The sequence below is a fragment of the Pristiophorus japonicus genome, chromosome 18, assembly GCF_044704955.1.
Source record: "Pristiophorus japonicus isolate sPriJap1 chromosome 18, sPriJap1.hap1, whole genome shotgun sequence".
Classification (NCBI taxonomy): Eukaryota; Metazoa; Chordata; class Chondrichthyes; family Pristiophoridae; genus Pristiophorus; species Pristiophorus japonicus.
This window is the reverse complement of record NC_091994.1, coordinates 36421757-36443358: the sequence shown is the minus strand read 5'-3', so window position 1 is coordinate 36443358 and position 21602 is coordinate 36421757. Positions and strand designations below refer to the sequence as shown.

The 21602-nt window shown below is 46.1% G+C and overlaps 1 protein-coding gene across 8 annotated transcripts in view; it reads right to left on the bottom strand.

Annotated features, from left to right (window-relative positions):
• LOC139228654 (cation channel sperm-associated auxiliary subunit delta-like) overlaps positions 1 to 21602 on the bottom strand; it is a 362402-nt gene that overhangs the window by 79362 nt on the left and 261438 nt on the right. For 7 of the 8 annotated variants that reach the window (XM_070859874.1, XM_070859876.1, XM_070859871.1 and 4 more), the window contains one exon: positions 8260 to 8414. In XM_070859874.1, the coding sequence (XP_070715975.1) occupies positions 8260 to 8414 (155 nt within the window). Of the gene's footprint in view, positions 1 to 8259; positions 8415 to 21602 lie in introns of those variants that run through there. The other variant, XM_070859870.1, reaches the window with a different exon arrangement.

Genomic DNA, 21602 nt, shown 5'->3' with positions numbered 1-21602 from the left:
TGGATCAGGAAAGAGAGTGCGAATGGCTGAATGCGATACTCCTGGAATAGTCACCAGGGTTATCATGGAATGATAAAAGGGGGGAATGTGAATGTTTAAAAATGTATAGAGACATTGAAGTTGAGAACGTGGGAATTGTATAGGGACAGTATAAGCTAACAAAGAATTCATGAAGGAATAGCCATGACATCTCAGACTCGAGACTGCGAAATGTTACAACACAAACACATATTGAAACAAAACCCACAGCTTGCAGAAAAACCTCAAGGTCTTATTAAATCATGTTATTAACCTGAAACATTAACAGAAGGTCTTTGTTTAAAATCAGACCATACTTAGGTCGGCTTATGAGTGGACAAAGGGAAAGAGGGATCAAAAGAGATAGGCTGAACTAGGATGTCACTCTAGCCCTATCTTGTTATCTTTTGCCGAAAATGTATAACCGTCGTCCCTTTACAATGTAACGTCACTTTGTCCGTAGGAAGTGGGTGCGTTCGAACAGACTTGCATTCCTTCTGTCTGATAAGGTCCCCGATCGGGATTTGCTTTTTAAATAAAAGCTTGCTTTGTTTAAAGCACAAACGGTATTCGTTTCAGTAATTTTGCTGAACCAGATTGAGGTAAAAGAATCCAGAAATCAACAAGAGCATTTGAAAAAGTGCTGTGTGTATCTGAGAGCAGCTGCAGCAGTACAAGATGCAACGCGGACCAAAGACCAAGAACCAAGAATTTCTTGCTGGAAGCAGTGGAGACACTAGTTACTGTGATTGAGAACAGCTAGCAGGAGCTGGATACCAGCAGAGTCACATAAAAGTTCCCCAAAAGAACTGAAGAAATGCTGGGACCAAGTTGCAGAAGATTACTGCGCAGTGGTGAACACCAAGAGATCTGGAAGCCAGTGTAAAAAGAAATGGCATGACTTTGGTCAAGTAGTTCGTGTAAGTAATATTTTCATTTATTCAATGCAATTGTAAATGTGATCAGCTGTATATGTCCCACCCAGCAGAAAGACACCCTCTCTAAAAAGTTGCATTTTCATCTTTGCAGAGGAAAGTGGCCCACAACAAAAGGGAAAGAACTCGAACAGGAGGAGGCCCGACAATTCTGCACCCATTGACATCCTTGGAAGAGAGGGTCGCTGCTTTGATGGGTCCTGCCTGGAGAAAAACAATCAGAACTGCACAAGCTGGGCCCACACTCGAGGGAGAGGGTAAGTCCTACAAATTCATTGTGACCCTTCAAATTAACCAGCTGCCTGGCCTGCCATGTGTGAACTTACTCATGCCACCCATCCTGCCCCCTCCTCTGCTGCTAACCATTTGACTGTTCTGTTATATTTTGCAGAACTTGATGCCAATCCTGAAGATGCAGAAGAAGATTCAGAAATGGATGAGCCTGAAGAGGACAACATCTTCCAATCCCACCTTCCAGACCAAAAACATGGGGGGGAGGGGATGGAGCTGGATGAAGCTCCCACTGTTGTACTGACTTTGGAGGAGGTGCCGCTCATGGAGTTGACAGCCCCTTCTGTGACTAGTGGTTTGAGTGCTGGTGGGACTTTCCATGGTTTGGCATCTTCTGAGGCTGCGGGTCCCAGTAGTGGGGTGCAGCAATGCACACACAGGGCCCCACCGTCCCAGGCTACGGGTTCCATTGTTGGGGTGCAGCAAGGCAGACCCAAGGTGAGGGGAAGGAGAGCTCGACCACGCTCTCCTGAGATGCAGGATGTAACAGATGTGGTTCAGATGATGTCATTGAGTGCGGAGAGCATTGACCTTACCCGATCACTCCTGGACATCATCAGTGGGTGAGTGATGAGGTAGTGGGACTGTCGGGAGAAGTAACAACACTCGCCGGGACCATCAGTGAGGGAATAGCGTCCATGAGGTCAGAGGTAGTGCAAACCACGTCACTGGCCATGAGGGAGGGAATCTCAGAGGTAGTGCAAAGCACGGCACTGGCCATGAGGGAGGGAATGCCAGAGGTAGTGCAAAGCACGGCACTGGCCATGAGGGAGGGAATGTCAGAGGTATGCAAACCACGACACTGGCAATGAGTGAGAGAATGTCAGGGGTAGTACTGGCCATGAGGGAGGGAATGATTCAGTCCGCTGAGACACTGTCAGGTTGCATGAGGGAGGGCATGTATGAGTTAGCTGCTGCAATAAGGGAACACGCCCAGACCCCGCACCCATTGACAGAATCAACTGCCATCCCCACAGCAGCCTTTGAAGAGCCCCAAGCTGGGCCCTCCAACTTGCTGCCTGACGCTGACGCCCCCCACCGTCAAGGGGTGCTCAGTACCCGAGATGTTAGAAGAAATAAGCTTGGTACCAAGCCCAAAATCACTGCGCCACCACCTGCAGGCAGGGGTGGTGGAGAGTCCAAGACCAAGCACAGCGGGCGGGCGGTCTTACACTAAGAGGGATGAGAGATGGGTGCAGCTTTTCTTTGCTACTGTTGTTATTGATGTTATTATTATTGTTACTGTTGTAACTGTTCTCAAATTAAAAGTTTTTTGTAAATTATGTAAATTTTCAAGTTTATAAGTGATCTTAAAGTTTTTAAGTGATCTTAAAGAGTCATATTAAAGTAAAGTTTGATACAAGAATAATTTTATTAAAGTTAAGTTAAGTACATTGTAAACTTTTGAATAAAATATATTTTACATTAAAACTGAATCATTAACATAGAAACATAGAAAATAGGTGCAGGAGTAGGCCATTTGGCCCTTTGAGCCTGCACCGCCATTCAATAAGATCATGGCTGATCATTCCTTCAGTACCCCGTTCCTGCTTTCTCGCCATACCCAGTGATCCCCTTAACCGTAAGGGCCATATCTAACTCCCTCTTGAATATATCCAATGAACTGGCATCAACAACTCTCTGCGGCAGGGAATTCCACAGGTCAACAACTCTCTGAGTGAAGAAGTTTCTCCTCATTTCAGTCCTAAATGGCCTACCCCTTATCCTAAGACTATGTCCCCTGGTTCTGGACTTCCCCAACATTGAGAACATTCTTCCTGCATCTAACCTGTCCAGTCCCGTCAGGATCTTATATGTTTCTATGAGATCCCCTCTCATTCTTCTAAATGCCAGTGAATAAAGGCCCAGTTGATCCAGTCTCTCCTCATATGACATTCCAGCCATCCCTGGAATTAGCCTGGTGAACCTTCGTTGCACTCCCTCAATAGCAAGAACGTCCTTCCTCAGACCAGGAGACCAAAACTGAACACAATATTCCAGGTGAGGCCTCACTAAGGCCCTGTACAACTGCAGTAAGACCTCCCTGCTCCTATATTCAAATCCCCTAGCAATGAAGGCCAACATACCATTTGCCTTCTTTACTGCCTGCCGTTCTTGCGTGCCCACTTTCAGTGACTGATGAACCATGACACCCAGGTCTCGTTGCACCTCCCCTTTTTCTAGTCTGCCGCCATTCAGATAATATTCTGCATTCGTGTTTTTGCCCCCAAAATGGATAACCTCACATTTATCCACATTATACTGCATCTGCCATGTATTTGCCCACTCACCTAATCTGTCCACGTCACCCTGTACCTTTATTGCACACATCCCTTATTTCTTGTTTGATGCTGTCCCCAACCTCACTACTACTATTTGGTGGTCTATACACAACTCCCACTAGTGTTTTCTGCCCTTTGGAATTCCGCAGCTCCACCCATACCGATTCCACATCATCCAGGCTAATGTCCTTCCTTACAATTGCATTGATTTCCTCTTTAACCAGCAACACCACCCCGCCTCCTTTTCCTTTCTGTCTATCCTTCCTAAATGCTGAATACCCTTGGATGTTGAGTTCCCAGCCTTGGTCACCCTGGAGTCATGTCTCCGTGATGCCAATCACATCGCATCCGTTAACTGCTATCTGCGCTGTTAATTCATCCATCTTATTCCAAATACTCCTCGCATTGAGGCACAGAGCCTTCAGGCTTGTCTTTTTAACACACTTTGCCCCTTTTGAATCTTGCTGTAATGTGGCCCTTTTTGCTTTTTGCCTTGGGTTTCTATGCCCTCCACTTTTACTATTCTCCTTTCTATCTTTTGCTTCTGCCCCCCTTCTATTTCCCTCTGTCTCCCTGCATAGGTTCCCATCCTCCTGCCATATTAGTTTAACTCCTCCCCAACAGCACTAGCAAACACTCTCCCTAGGACATTGGTTCCGATAACACAAAACAACATTACGAAACAGCTCCAAACAATAAACATGTCCATGTGGAATAGTTGTCGCTGAGCTCTCAGGCAATAGTAAAGTGTTCATGGATGAGCTGCTGGCACAAGACTCAAGCAATCGTTAAAGGAGCACAATGGCCTGCCCTCCTCCGCCGTTGTGCTCTGGCCTCAGGCACTTGCATGGCTTCCTCATCCTCGTCATCATCCTCCTCCTCCTGCTCATCACCTACATCTTCCACATCATTATCATCAGCCACTCTCACCGCAGGTGGGTCTTCCACCACCAGCTGCTGCTGCCTCATGATAGCTAAGTTATGCAACATGCAGCACACAACAATGAACTGACTGACAATCTCAGGGGAGTACAGCAAGTAGCCTCCGAATAGTCCAGGCATCAGAAACGCTGTTTCAATATGCCAATGGTCCTCCCAATGATGTTGCGGGTCGCAATGTGCGACATGTTGTATTGGCGGTCAGCTTCTGTCCGGGTTACGCGTAGGGGCGTCATGAGCCAGGTGGCGAGGCCATCCCCTTTGTCTCCCAGTAAGCCAGCTCTGCCCTTCTGGCTGCTGCTCAAACATGGCAGATATAATGCTGTCGCATAGGATGAACGCATCATGGGTGCTGTCAGGGTATCTTGCATCGACTGACATGATGCGATGAATGTCGTCACACATGAGCTGCACATTAATGGAGTGAAAGCCTTTTCTATTCATGTACATCTCGCAATCCTCCAAAGATGCTCGCAAGGCGATGTGGGTACAATCAATGCAGCCTTGTGCCTTTGGGAAGCCAGCAATCCTTGAGAAGCCCACAGCTCTGTCATGGATTGCTTGACGGTCATGGGAAACTTGATGAGGTCATTCCTCTGCGCATATAGTGCAGCCGTGACCTGGCAAATGGAGACATGTGTTGCATGCTGAGAGATGGCACACAGATCCCCAGTTGTGGTTTGAAACGATCCGGAGGCATAGAATGAAAGTGCAGCTGTAACCTTCACTTCAACTGACAAAGCAGTCCTCCTGACGCTTCTTGGCTACAGGTCTGGCCTCACCAACTCACAGATCTCACGGACAACTTATTTGCGGAAACGCAGCCTTCTGACACAGTCTGCATCACTCAGGTGCAGGTACGAACGCCTGTCTCGATATACCCGAAGCGGGTAAGGCTTCCTGTCCAACAGCCTATGGGCTGTGATGTTCCTGATGCGATGAGCTCTAATCAATTGTCTCCTACGTAGCACCATGATGCAGAACGCGCGCACAAAGTATGGCATTGTTAGTATTACCCCCATACTTAAAGTTAAACTTTCAAAGAAGCTCAAAACAGCAGGAAAGCAGGCAGCACAGGTTTGCAGTTCTTTCTCTCCCCAAGGTCTATATCGATGGCCACACCCAAAGGTCTTGTGTCCTCTCCTCTCTCCCCCACCCCACTTGAGTCTTGTAACCTCTCTCTCCTTCCCTCTTCCCCCTCCCCGGGCGCCAAGCCTTCAGATCGGCTGTCTGCGACCTTCTCCAGTCCGTGATCGAGTGCCGGTCCCGGTCCGCTGTGTCCCTGAGCGAGTACCTTCCCGATCCGCTGTGGCCTCGAGTGAGTGCCGGTCCCGGTCCGCTGTGGCCCGAGTGAGTGCCTTCCCGGTCCGCTGTGGCCCTGAGCGAGTACCTGCCCGATCCGCTGTGGCCCCGAGTGAGTGCCAGTCCCGGTCCGCTGTGGCCGCAAGTGAGGGCCTTCCTGGTCTACTGTGGCCCCGAGTGAGTGCCTTCCTGGTCCGCTGTGGCCCCGAGTGAGTGCCGGTCCCGGTCTGCTGTGGCCCCGAGTGAGTGCCTTCCTGTTCCGCTGTGGCCCCGAGCGAGTGCCTTCCTGGTCCGCTGTGGCCCCGAGTGAGTGCCTTCCTGGTCTGCTGTGGCCCCGAGTGAGTGCCTTCCTGTTCCGCTGTGGCCCCAAGTGAGTGCCTTCCTGGTCCGCTGTGGCCCCGAGCGAGTACCTTCCCGGTCCGCTGTGGCCCAGAGTGAGTACCTTCCTGGTCCGCTGTGGCCCCGAGTGAGTACCTTCCCGGTCCGCTGTGGCCCCGAGTGAGTACCTTCCCGGTCCGCTGTGGCCCCGAGTGAGTACCTTCCTGGTCCGCTGTGGCCCCGAGTGAGTACCTTCCTGGTCCGCTGTGGCCCCGAGTGAGTGCCGGTCAGTGCACTCCCTCCCCCACCAACCCTCTCTGGTCCCTGAGTGAATGCCTTCCCGGTCCACTCTGCTTCCCGCCCCTAGCCCAGGCCGAATGGCCTACGATTTACTTACCTGCGCCGATTTCTTTAACTCTCTGCAAGGGTCAAAAATAAATCCAAAAAATACCAGGGGAATAAAACCTTTACTTTCAAATTCTGAGGGGTCGAAATTTGGTACCGTCGTTTTTGAGGCGGTGTCACCGTCTGAGTGCTGATTTTACCGACAAGCGTTAAGTTCAGGCTCAAACTGCCAAATTCAGTTTTTACACCCAAAGATGAAAGAGCAGCGCTAAAAATTGCCGTTGCACACTCATCCTCGGGCGGGAGCTCAGGAGGCCTATTGAATTTCGCAACGGGAGGCTGCCACCATGCTAGCTGAAAAACGGGAAGAAAAGGGAAGAAAGAAAAAACACCTCAAACTTCTCTGACCCGCACACAAACTTCCCCCACTGTTACAACTAATGAAAAGCAGATTAAATAAATAAAGAAAAAACTTACCTTCATCTCTGGGCGAATACACCCGAGCACCACAATGTTCCCTCTACTTTTCCCAAGCAATACGGATGCCTTGCTGTTAGGCGTCCATACAAACCAAATATTGCGGGAGTGGCGCCGAGGGGGCGTTGCACACTGGATGACGTCACCACGTGAGTGGCGTTAGACATCGCAGCGTTATCTCTTGGCGCCTCTACCAAAGAGCCGATCTAATTTCTCCCGAACCGTTGACGTCGCTTCACACCAACTGTAGACCTTTGCTGCTCGTTAGCTGCCTAGCACTGATGCTAACGGGCGCGTTATAAAAGAAATTTCCACCACCTGAGTGTCTTTTACAAAATAATTAAACATCACTTTGAAACAGAATATGTTAACAAGTAGCAGTGCTATATAAATTTGCTGAGGAAAAGTGAAAATTCTCTTAAATTGGCTTCAAAAGTCCCCAGAAGTGGCATGTATGAAAAGAAGTCTTGGAGACCTCTGCAAGCACATTTAGGCCTCAATAAATATCTGCAGCTCCAACAAGGCAACAAATTAAATACGTTATAAACACCCCACACATGTAGTTATCTCAGTGGACTGTATCACTTTGTACCCTAATGTATGTTACAATTTGGAAATACAGCACATCCTCAACATATATGTTGCTAGAATAGGTATAAAGTACAGGTTGAACCTCACAAATCCGGCACTTTGGTCCGGCAACCTCCCTGGTCCGGCATCATTCCCGTCCTGCGGGGGGAGCGCATGCACAGAACGCGGCCGGATCGTTGACAGCAACGTTGTCAGCAGTACCCAGTAAGGTACTGGTAAATTTGGATTTTTTTATTTAGTTACTTGTCATGCGAATGCAAGGCTGAGAGGTGAGAGTAACAATGCAGGAACAAGGAAGGGGATTTCAGTATGAGAACAAATTGACTGCCTTTTACTGTGAAATGTGTACTGGTATAGTGGATGGAAGACTGTCGGATGAATACATTATGCTTTCATCTGCTAGTCTCACGAGTGATTCTGGACTAAGTGTTGCGCTGTAGCCTTCAGTGCAGTGTATGCGCAAATACAGCTTCGGGGTCGGGACGCCATCTTGTCAGGCAACGTTTAACAAAGCAGCACAGAGAAGGAGCGTGGCGGGAGTTTTAGAGCCGGAGCGTGACGGAGACGGTCAGGGGCATGAGCGCTGTCATCAGGACCCGGTAAGTCAAGGGGCGGAGTGACCTCCCGTGGTCCGGCAAATTCTCGGGTCTGGCACAGGCCAAGTCCCGAGGTTGCCAGATTAGAGAGGTTCAACCTGTAGCACAACTTAATTTTGGATGAGAAAAAGAAAGGCTGAAGCGAGGAGACTCTGCTGAACGTACCTGTATGTGGAGTTTACCACAATTATTTTGAAAATGTAAAAGCCATTGCGTTTTGGAAACAAGATTCGGTTTAAGATGCATCCACCCATAATCTGGTATTCAGTAGAACCAGGCGTAGTTATTGGTTCACCTGGATCGTGACAACTATGGAAATTCTTCAGAATGAAAACAAAAATAAGTTATTCAGAAATTCTCCAGTATCAAAGAAATAAACAGCATGCTGGTGATCTTTAAGAAAGTGTGCAGAAAAGAGGATCTCTATCAGAATTAACAAAAATAATTAATAATCAACAAATTTAATGCATTTAATGGCTCAAAAGCAGAACTATAGTGTATAAGCACAAGTGATGATGAGTAATTTTGTTTTATTCATTCATGGGATGTGGGTGTCCTACAAGGCCAGCATTTATTGTCCATCCCTAATTGCCCTTGAGAAGGTGGTGGTGAGCTGCCTTCTTGAACCACTGTAATCAGTGTGGTGAATGTACTCCCACAGTGTTGTTAGAAAGGGAGTTCCAGGATTATGGCCCAGCGATGACTTGCGTGGCGCAAATGTTACTTGCCACTTATCAGCTCAAGCCTGAATGTCGTCCAAGTCTTGCTGTATGTGAGCATGCACTAATTCATTATGTAAAGGAGGGAAGGTCATTGATGAAGCAGCTGAAGATGGTTGGGCCTAGGATACTGCCCTGATGAACTCCTGCTGCAATGTCCTAGGGCTGAGATGATCAACCTCCAACAACCACAACTATCCTCCTTTGTGCTAGGTATGACTCCAGCCAGTGGAGAGTTTTCTCCCGGATTCCCATTGACTTCAATTTTACTAGGGCTCCTTGATGCCACACTCGGTCAAATGCTGCCTTGATGTCAAGGGCTAACACTCTCACTTCACCTCTGGAATTCAGCTCTTTTTTCCATGTTTGGTCCTAGGCTGTATGGAGATCTGGAGCCGAGTGGCCCTGGCAGAACCCAAACTGAGCATCAGTGAGCAGGTTATTGGTGAGTACGTGCCACTTGATAACACTGTCAACAACACCTTCCATCACTATGAGAGTAGACTGATGGGACGATAATTGGCTGGATTGGATTTGTCCTGCTTTTTGTAGACTGGACATACTTGGGTAGTTTTCCACATTGTCTGGTAGATGGCAGTGTTGTAGTTGTACTGGAACAATGTGGCTAGAGGCACAGTTAGTTCTGGAGCGCAAGCCTTCAGCACGATAGCTAGGCTAGTTGGGGCCCATAGACTCTTCTGTATCTAGTGCGCTCAGCCGTTTCTTGATATCACGTTTGTTATGTATTTAACCCCTTGTAACCTGCATCACACCTGACCACCAGGGGGACTCCCTGTTGGAGTCCCAAGGGATTCCAGCATCCTTTGGGAGCACAATATATAAGCAGGCCACCCACGAGGTACCTGCACTCTGGAACCTTAATAAAGGAGCTAAGGTCACACTTGCTCATTACACTCAGTACTCAGTCTGACCATTTATTATGAGCATATCAACGTGGAGGGAATCAAATTGCTGGTGACTGTCTTGTGTGATGGTGGGGACTTCAGGAGGAGTCTGAGCTTGATCATTCACTCGGCACGTCTGGCTGAAGATGGTTGCAAAATGCTTCAGCATTGTCATTTGCACTCGTGTGCTGGGCTCCACCATCATTGAGGATGGGGGGTGTTCATGGAGCCTCCTCCTCCCGTTAGTTGTTTAATTGTCCACCACCAATCACGACTGGATGTGACAGTACTGCAGAGCTTTGATGAAGTCGGGTCGTCGTCTCCACAATGACTGTGCAGTGGTCACTGCTAAAAATACTGTCATGGACAGATGCATCTGCGACAGGTAGACTGATGAGGACAAGGTCATGTAGGCTTTTCCTTCATGTTGGTTCTCTCACCATATGCCTAGTCTGGCAGCTATCGCCTTTATGACTCAGCCAGCTCTGTCAGTAGTGGTGCTACCGAGCCACTCTTGGCGATGGACATTGAATTCCCCCACCCAGAGTCTGTTCTGTGCCCTTACTACCCTCAGTGCTTCTTCCAAGTGGTGTTCAACAGGGAGGAGCACTGATTCATTATCTGAGGGAGGGCAGTTGATATTCTCTCACATAACACTACAGTTGAAAATAATGCAATGCATCTGGGTACTTGAGTTAAAACCTGCAGAAATCTATGGGGTTTGGTTGAGCTCAATGAGGCAATTTCTATTTTTTCATCACATATTTCATCAATAAATATCTTTTGTTATACTTTTTATTTTTAAATGAATTTACACAGAAACTACTCCCTTATCTACAAGAATTTCTGTATTTAGCATAAAAGATGTGTGAAGTTGGACACATATAGAAATTGTAACAGTCCCAGATCAGCATAGTTGGTTTATATCAGGGGAAGATTTTCTCTGTGTTCCCTATTTTTACCTGGCTCATTCCAAAATGACTGCCTCATGTTTCTGAATCTAAAATGGTATCATAAATTCAATGTGCCATTCAGATTAAGCTACAAGATAAATAAGTATCTGGAGCTCTAATTCTTTAGTATTCAGCAAAATATCATAGAAACACCACTGATGTGTTTTGACTTATGGACTGCTACATGTCCTAGCCCTAACCTGACAATGCTTACCAGCAGCATTAATAGAAACTATAGGATTTTTTGTTAAACAGCACCACTATTCTGAAACATAAAATTCAACTGCATTTGCTAGATGTGTGGCAATTTGGAGCCTTGCACAGTATATTAACGAGCATTTGCAAGAGACTGTTCTTGCCTAAGCTGTATATCTTTATCTAGACAAGAACGTGGCTTCAGAAACCATGTGATAACTCTAGTGCCACACTAGTTTTTTTAAGGAGACTTAAAATAAATGCAAAGAAACCAAAAAAATCTAAAAAAATAATTACAGGCATATCCACAATGAAACACAAAAATAAACATTTTTACAAATAGCTCAAAAATAACACAAACAAATCAAAAGTGCTCATTCATTATGCATATATTATAAGGTAGATCTTACAATTCTTCAATCTAAGAAATGTTTTTAATTTAGAAAACATAAGAGGCGAAATTAGGCTCTTACTACACTTCTTAAACTATAAAAATAGTGTCCGTGACGCATGCGCACACTTCCACGGAAAGTTCGTCGGACGCAATTTTTTGTAAAGGGGTTTGCACGTGCGCACCTAATGCCCACTGGCAGCATGCAGAGCAGGTAGATCATGACATCAATCAACATGTACCGCTGATTTAACACCAACTGCTATTTTCGAGCTTCACGTTTCATCCTACGCCCGCTCTTAACTTCGCATAGCTGAGCATGGCATAAGCAGCATAAAGGACCCTCCATCAATGCTATTTAAAGGGTTCATCAACTAATTTCAAGTTAGTTGCTGGATTGTTTCTTCTGGCTGTTGCTGCAATTCTATGCCTTTTGGGTGCTTTTCCAGTCTTGCTTAAAATTTCAATAGTCTATATTGAAATTTTAAGCAAGACTGGAAAAGCACCCAAAAGGCATAGAATTGCAGCAACAGCCAGAAGAGTGCCTGACCGGTGCTGAAGTACTTTGTTGGTGACTCAAAGATTTCCGGATATGGGTGGCCTAGTGGGGCTTCTTCTTGGCATTGAGCATGACTGGGAGAATGAGCAGAAGCCACGCAGAGCAGAAAAAGCTGCTAGAAGAGGGAAGAGGTATTTCAGTGTGCCCTCCAGCGAGCTGGCACCTACACTATCCTTTCCCCCAGCCCTGGCTCTTATTCCCAATGCCTCACCACCTTCTAAATAATGCACTGTGTCTGTATGTGAGCTGGTGGCCGCAACTGTGAAATCGAGTGACAGAATCACTTCATCTTCACTTTCTTCTTGCACTTTCTCCACTGCCTGGGCAGGTTCCGGTTCGTGAGTATCTGAAAAGAAAAAGAGACAAATGTTGGACTGTGGTGAAAGGAGAGGAGAAAGTAAGAAGTGCATGCTTACACTATCTACAGCTTGTAAGTCAGAAGAGATTGGGGGAGGAGGGAGAAGTGGAATGAGAGCAGGAGGATCAGATCTGCAGGTACCTCATCTTCAATTGCTTCAGCCCCGCTGGTGGCCACGGCCTCAGCAATAGCTCTTCCCATAATGGCCAGCACTGTCTCCTCTATGGGGGTTAAAACATGCAGACATGCCTCTCACCCTCCCATTAATTCCTGCTGCCTCCTGTTGTGTGCCACCTTTTCCTGCAAGAAAGAGAGAAGTGTGTCAGTGAGTGTTGTGCAATATGTTTGGGTAATGTGGCTGTCATGGTGAATAGCTGCCAATGTGTGCAAGCTGTGAGATGTGGGTAGAAGCTTCCAACAGTGCTAAGTGTGTGAGGTAAATGAATGTTAGAAGTAAGTCCTGATTGATAGAGATTGTTGGTAGGTGAGTGATGGAGATGTAGTGAATTAAGCAATGGATGAAGCTAGTGGTGCAGTTAGTAGGATATGACATTTGAAGATGCACTCACTGACCATGACAACTCGTGTGAGATCATTAAAACATCTTTCTGCACTGTGTCCAGGTCCTCGGAGCTACATTCCAGACATTGATCTCTGCCGCTATCTCTTCCCACTGCCTTCTGAGCATGTGTCTGGAGGGCCTCCAGACCCCCTGAGGATACAGGCCATCTCTCCTTCTTTCCAGCTCTTCCACCAAGACCTCCAGTGCAGCGTCCAAAAACCATGGTGCACGCCTTCACCCATGATCATATTCACCCATATTGTTGATTCTTCCACACTACAATATTCAGAATGATGTCAGCACCACCACCAGCCACAAGAGGCCCAGAAGTTAAAATAGCTTGAGTCTCAAACTTAGGCCTGTGAGTGTGTTTTGCACTCATCCCATGCCACTGCCCATCTGAAACACACTTGGGATTAAAATCGACCCCGTAAATTACTTATCCCATGCATCACAGGTCCTACTATAATACCATATTTAAACCTTGTGTGAGTCTGACAACACTTGGCCTGCTCTAAATGTCGTAGCTTGTTGCTTATGCTGTAGGGACCATTATAATTTAAGTGTAGTGTCACCCCAGAATCTGTGTGGCATTCTCTATTTGGCATAAATGTAAAGTATAATATATATAATTCCACCTGTGGACTTGTGGACTACTGTGGCACTGCAGCCAGTGCTGTGTACAAATAAGAGGGAACAGGTCACTTCGGGTTCCAGAGTGTTCTGCCATCTTAAGACTTGTATATGTTTGTGAGTTGTACTGAAGATATAACAATGGCAATGAGGATGGGATAATTGGGAGAAAAAAGCTGCAATTTTTGTTGGTAGAGGATTCAGCCAACCGACAGAGAGACTTTGAGAGCTTCTCTGTTTTGATTAACAGCTACAAATCCAAGCTAAATTACAAGCACACTTGTTTGAACTGCCAGAGTCCAGGTGGCCGTGCCTATGGGAATAATACAGTGCTTGGGGGAGTTTCAACGCGACCGTGAAAGTTTTGGAGCGTATGTGGAGTGGCTAGAAATGTTTTTCACCGCAAATAATATCATCGGAGTCCCCAATAATGAAAAGGCAATGGGAAATTTTCTTAACTGAAGCAGGGCCCGAGGTGTATGACACCCTGAAAAATTTGCTTGTGCCTGTCAAGCCAAAGGACACAACTCTTAAGCAGATTCTAACTAAGTTAGGACAGCACTACAGTCCTGAGCCCCTGGAAATTGCTGAAAGTTATCGTTTCGGAATAGGATATCAGTTAACCGAAGAAAATATCAGTGAGTACATTGTAACATTAAAAAAGCTATCTACTCACTGTAAATTCTGAAACTTTCAGGACCGAGCATTGTGTGACCACTTTGTTTGTGGGCTGAAAAATGATGCGATCAGAAGAAAGTTATTGACAACTCCTAACTTGACTTTTGATTTAGCTTGTCAGACAGCTACATCAATGAACATGGCCGACCAATACTCCTGAGAATTTCATACTATTTCCAGTCATCAGACAACTGAGGTGAATCGCCTGCTGATTAAAAGTAAAAGGCAGTTTGGCAATGGTAACAGAGCATTGAAGTCCTACTATCAGTGCCTGGGACAACACATTGCTCAAAGTTCTCCATGTGTGAAGGCAGAGTGTTTCATCTGCAGGAAAACTGTGCATCTTGCGAAGGTATACCAACTGAAGGGTAAACCAGCTTTCAAAGCTATAAGTAGAAATCCCCAGAGACTACATAGCATGGAAGAAAAACAACACGACAAGGAGGTTTTAGAGCTACACATCATCAGGAGCACGAGGTTAACTAACAGCGATTCGAAAAGTATCATAATCCACATAGATGTTGCAGGAATCAAGATACTCATAGAAATCGACACTGGTGCATCTGTGAATGTAGTACCGGAATCGTTATACCTCGACAAATTGCGCGATTTCCCACTGGAGAAATCCAAGATAGAGCTGCGAGGCTACTCGGGAGAGAACATTCCTGTGGTAGGTCGTATCACCGTACCGATGAAATACAAGGATCAATTTCAGAGCTTGCCTCTATTAGTAGTGGTAGGAGACAAGCCTGCCTTACGAGGAAGAAATTGGTTGGGATCACTGAAGTTGGATTGGAGTGAGATTTTTCGTGTTGAAACGAGATTTGCATCAAAGGATGATGTCATCAAGCATTATCCAAAAGTGTTCTGCGAAACAGGCAGTCCGATCCAAGGCTTCAAGGCAAGTGTCAGGGTACAGAATGATGCTAGCTTGGTTTACTGCAAGCCACGTTCCGTGCCAGATGCACTCAAGGAGAAAGTTGAGCAAGAACTCAAAAGACTAGAGACTGAGAATATTATTTCTAAGATAGATCTGTAATTAGCCTACACCCATTGTTGTTGTACCCAAGTCCAAAGGTAAGATTGTGTGGTGATTATAAAGTAACCGTAAACCAGGTTCTAGAGGGTAATCTCCCCAATACATTGCCAAATGTAGAAGATGTGTTCACAACACTGACAGATAGTTAGATCTTCTCAAAGTTGGATCTTACGAATGCCTACTTACAGTTTGAACTAGATGACTTGGACTCAAGTCATACTTGACTATAAATACTCATCTAGGCCAATATCAATTTAATAGGCTACCATTTGGAGTGTCTTCCACCCCTGCCATATTCCATGGGGTGATGAACTGGATTTTGCAAGGTATTGAAGGGGTAGTATATTATTTAGATGGCATACTAATTTCAGCACCAAATAGGCAAATTCATAATAACATATTGAATGAAGTCCTCAATGGCTAGAGAAGCACAGAGTATGAGTGTCTGCTCACAAGTGTGAGTTATTTCAAAACTCCATGGAGTACTTAGGGTACAGCGTAGACAAAGATGGTTTACATCCAACCAAGGGAAAGCTGGATGCAGTCAGAAATGCACCCACTCCAAAGAATGTCACTGAACTTCGATCATTTTTGGGTCTTTTGAACCATTATGGGAAGTTCCTACCAAATTTGGATACAGTATTACATCCACTGAATGAACTATTGAAAAAACAGGTCCATTGGAAGTGGTCAGAAGACAGCAATACAGCATTCAAGGAGTGTAAAAACAAATTGGTAGAGAGAACCATGTTAGTTCACTATGACGTATCTAAGGAGATCAAGTTAGCATGTGATGCCTCTCCATATGGATTTGGGGCACTGATCTCTCATGTACTACGTAGTGGGGAGGAGAGACCAATTGCTTTTGCTTCACACACTCTCAGTGCCAGTGAGCATAATTATGCACAAATCGAAAGGGAAGCTTTAGCATTAATTTTTGGGGTCAAGAAGTTCCACAAATACTTGTATGGTCGTAAGTTTACTAACATTATGAACCATAAGCCCCTGACAACAATCCTCCATCCAAAGTTCCCAGTTCCAACATTAGCTGCAGCCCGAATGCAGAGATGGGCTTTGATTTTGTCAGCATATACATATGATATTCAATACAGGCGATCAGCTGATTACAGTAATGCTAATGCTATGTCTAGATTGCCTTCCCCATCACAAGTTACACACGATAGGGAAGAAGTGTTCTATTTTTCATACATTGATGAACTGCCAGTCACAGCTGAAGAGATTGGTAGAGCAACCAAATGTGACCCAGTTATGTCAAAGGTGTATGATTATATTGCAAATGGCTGGCCAAACCAGGTAACAGACAAAGACATTCATCCATTCTTTATTTGTAGGAATGAATTATCAGTCGATAAAGATTGTATCGTGTGGGGTGCAAGAGTGGTTGTACCAAATAAATTCAGGTCCAAATTATTAGGAGACCTCCATGACGAGCACCTGGGAATGTGCTTGATCAAGAGTTTTGCACATAGTTTCTTTGATAGAGGTAGAGTAAAAGAGAGAGAGCTCAAATGGAAATCAAGGGCATCCCTTGGAGGAAAGCATTCCTCAGGATCAACCTCGAATGAGTTTAAATTCAACACCATGTTTGGAAGGTTCTGTTCGAGGGCGAAGGTATCCTCTTCGAACCAGAAAACAAGTGGTTAAGCTTGATTTGTAAATATGGCAAAATACGTCCATGGGCTAGAACCTCCATTTTTTTTGCATGCCTAATGCCCACTTAACGCCCATTTTACCATTGAAATGACGTATAATGCCCAAATATCGCCCATTTAGTCACAAAATGGAAACTGACAGGCATTTTTCGGAAATTTATCGCCGAGCATTATATTCCCCATGTGCTTAACACTGGGAAAAAATAATACCGCCCGCCCACTTTTTTTGGGCGGAATCATCAGAATGGGCGAAATCAATGTCCATAATATCGCCCAGCGTTAATTTCCGCACTGATTTAACGCCAAGATTCAATAATACCGCCTGCTCAATTTTTTTTGTTGTAAAGAGCATATTTACCGAAACTAGCGGCCATGAGATTGGCCAGCGTCACATTCACTACCTCGCACACATATCGCCCACAAAATCGCTCGCCTAAAAAATCGCCCAGAAAAAGTGGAACTAACCGGAACTAATCACAGCGTTATGGACGCCATGTTCTACATCACATGTCGCATCCTTTAAAAGGCTGCTGTGCTTCAACCTCGGGGGAGTTCAGATGTACTCTGGAGGTCGTTGGAGTTGATGTGAACATCTGCACAAACATCTTGACCATACTGTGACTGATTGGAATTGAATAGGTGTCTTCGTCGGGACTTTCATTGTTTGTGACCAATCGGTAGAAAACAGAGAGTTACTGCAATGGTGCCTGTCCTTTCTCACCCTCTCTTGATGACCAATTACATGCAGCAGACACAAGATCACCGAAGGTACGCTCCACAGCATTATGTGCCCAATGTAAGACGTGCAGGCTGATGAGGAGGACCAGACGTTACACCCCCCGCAAGTCTTACCTCGACTTGCCCGACACCACCTGCCTTCGGAGACTGTGCTTTCACAAAGAGATTATCACTGAGGTATGCCAGCTGATAAGAAGAGATCTGCAGCCTGCCAGCACCATCAGTACTGCACTGTCTGTTGAGGTCAAAGTCACCGCGGCACTGTCGTTCTATGCCTCGGGTTCTTTTCAGGCCACAGCTGGCGACATTTGCGGACTTTCTCAGCATGCTACACGTTGCTGCATTAGACAGGTCACTGAAGCCCTGTACGCATGCAGAAGGGACTTGATCAGCTTCCCTCTGATCAGGGAGGCACAGAGTGAGAGGGCTCTAGGATTCTCCAGCATTGCAAACCTCTGCAAGGTGCAGCGAGCAATAGACTGTACGCACATCGCGATGCGGGCATTTTTTCAGATTGCAGAGGTTTTCAGGAACCGCAAGGGATGCCACTCCCTGAATGTCCAACTGGGTGTCGACCACCAGCAAATTATACTGGCAGTGAATGCTCAATTTCCAGGCAGCATCCATGATGCTCACATCCTGCGTGAGAGCACTGTATCTGACTTGTTTAACAATCAGTCACAAGGTCAATGCTGGATGCTTGGTGACAAAGGATATGGCCTCGCCACCTGGCTGATGACCCCACACCGAAGCTGAGAGGCGATATAATGAGAGCCACAGAGCCTCTCGCAAAATCGTGGAGAAAACTATTGGAGTGCTTAAGCAGTGCTTTAGATGCCTGGACCACTCAGGAGGCGACCTCCAAAACCACCCTGAGCAGGTAGCTCAATTCATGGTGTGTGCTCCATGCTGCACAACTTGGCTATCAGGAGGGGACAAGAATTGTCTAATGAGTCTGACAGAGGAAGAGGAGGACAAGGAGGCAGACGCTGACATCGGCCCAGACAATCAGGCTGACACTGAAGCCATGCCCCTGCCTCCCTGTTGACCGCATGAAAGGGCCCATGGTGGCACAATAGCTGCAAGAGCCTTACGTCAGGAGCTCATCAATGATTGCTTTGCCTAAAAGAATGTTGATGTTATTTACAAGGCTGACACACTGCTGCATGTGCAGGTGATACATCAATGGTGGGCATCACCTTGGTGACAGTTAAAGTTTAAGTTGATTGAAGTTAAGTTTCATTATACCCTTTGATGTTAAGGACCACCAGCATGTAACGGTGGAGCCAATGCACAACAAGGTTTTGTTAAATAAAAAATATTTAAACCGAACATTTGTCTGAAATCATCAGTATTTCTGTAAAAACCAATCCTCCCCCGCACCCCACTGCTTCTCCTCCCCACCTCTACCTCTTCCCCATCCCCTCCTGACTCTAAGCCGCCTGGCCGAGGAGCTCCTCAGGAGATGCTTCACTTGCGGGGGGGATGACGGCCGAAATGCTGCTTGGACGGATACAGGAGAGGACGGTCCCGAGGTGGGAATGTGCTCCGAGTCAGAAGCAAGATGTTGTTGCTGGCTCTTGTGTGTGGTTGGCAATGGGGGTGCGGCACCTTGGGGTGCAGTGTGGCGCTCCGGGACCACTGGGAGTCCTCTGCCACCAGTGTTCCTGGCTACCAGCTCCAGGGCCACTACCATCCCTTCCATGTTATATCTTATTTGTTAGACAAAAACTCGGTGCCAACTATGTTCTTGGTGCTAAGTAGGCTTTTGGCTGCTGGTGAATCTCTGTCGTGCCTCCCACAACAGCCAATCAAGCACACACCACAACCACACACACCTTCAGTCCCTTTCAGCTCCCTCTCTCTCTGTCTCCTCTTCTGCGCATGTCATGATGTCCCTTGACCTCTCAAATCGCGGGAATCGAGCATTGCCATGCCATTGCTAAGGACGGCCACACTTTACGGCAGAAGGTCAACGAGACTTAACACTACCGCCCATTTCATATCACTCGCGGTAACTCCCATTTAAAAAAATGGAGACTAGGTGCTTTGAAAATGGGCGAGAAGCCGGCGATCTGAAAACCCTTTTTTACCGCCCACGCCGGAAATAACACCCATTTTGGGCAATAAGCACAAAAGTGTAAAATCTAGCCCCATATCTTTTGCTATGTATAACCATGCAAGTTATGTATGATGATTATTTTGTTATAATTACTTCTTCATTAAGGAGGGAGAAGTGTAATATATATAGCTGCACCTGTGGACTACTGTGTCACTGCAGCCAATGCTGTGTACAAATAAAGAGGGAACAGGTCACCTGACTAGGGTTCTGGAGTGTTCTACCATCTTAAGGCTTGTGTGTGTTTGTGAGTTGTATTGAAAATTTTACAAAGTTTTAAGGGTGAATTGATAATGGGAGACTATGAAATGAATAGAATTTTTTTTAGATGACCATTAATCATTTGTAATAAAACTCTAAGCAAGTAGGGTCACTTTAAACAATAACTCCTCTTGGCAGTTTTATAAATCCATGGTTTGGGTACAAATTACAATTTACAATGTAGTTCTTTGAATACTTAATATGCGTGAAACAAATTTCTGTCTGCAGTATTTTAATATAGGCATTAATCCCAAAGGAGAGCAATTTGGCATGAGCATATAATACATCACATGGAAACAGTGCTGATTGTAATTTATAGCCTATTATCTTTCTGTAGGGACCTGGACTGCAATTCTAGATGAAAATGACACCGGGGGAAATTCTAAACCAAAGAAAACAGGTGGGTTTGGAACGTGGGGGTAGTAAAATAGTTAAAAATCAGAATCCCGACCTCAACCCACCTCCAACCTGCCAATGTCCAGTTTTAACAGAAGCGGGCAGCCAACCCACTGCCAGGAGACAGGATGTCATTTAAAATATTATAATGAGGCTGGAAGCCTCTGTTTTAACCTCCATTTTGTTTTTAACTGTCATCACCATCATCATAGGCAGTCCCTCGGAATCAAGGAAGACTTGCTCCCACTTTTAACATGAGTTCTTAGGTGGCTGTACAGTCCAATACGAGAACCACAGTATCTGTCACAGGTGGGACAGATAAACGTTGAGGGAAAGGGTGGGTGGCGCTGGTTTTCCGCACGCTCTTTCCGCTGACTGCGCTTGATTTCTGCATGCTCTTGGCGACGAGACTCGAGGAGCTCTGCGCCCTCCTGGATGCACTTCCTCCACTTAGGGCGGTCTTTGGCCAGGGACTCCCAGATGTCAGTGGGGATGTTGCACTTTATCAGGGATGCTTTGAGAGTGTCCTTGTAACGTTTCCTTTGGCTCGTTTGCCGTGAAGGAGTTCCGAGTAGAGCGCTTGCTTTGGGAGTCTCGCGTTTGGCATGCGAACTATGTGGCCTACCCAGTGGAGCTGATCAAGTGTGGTCAGTGCTTCAATGCTGGGGATGTTGGCCTGGTCGGGGACACTAACGTTGGTGCATCTGTCCTCCCAGGGGATTTGTAGCATCTTGTGGAGATATCGTTGATGGTATTTCTTCAGCGACTTGAGGTGTCTGCTGTACATGAAGGCGGGTATTACTGCAGCCAGATAGACAGTGGGCTAGAACCTCCACTTTTTGTTGCATGCTTAACGCCCACTTAACCCCATTTTACCACTGAAATGATGTATAACGCCCATATATCGCCCATTTTGGCACAAAATGGAAACTGGTGAGCATTTTTCGGAAACTTATCGGCGGGTATTACTTTCCCCATGTGCTTAACGGCAAGAAAAAATATTACCATCCACCCACTTTTTTTGGGTGGAATGAGCATAATGGGCGAATTCAACGCCCAGAATATTGGCCAGCATTACTTTCCGCATGGAATTAACGCCGAGATTCAATATTAACACCCGCCCACTGTTTTTTGTCGTAAAGAGCATAGTTACCCAAACTAACGGCCATGGAGATCGCCCATCGTTAATTTCACCACTTCGCACACATATCGCCCACAATATCACTCGCCCCAAAAAACGCCCACAAAAAGTGGAACTAACCGGAACGAATCACAGCATTATCGACGCCATGTTCTAGATCACATGTCGCGTCCTTTAAAAGGCTGCTA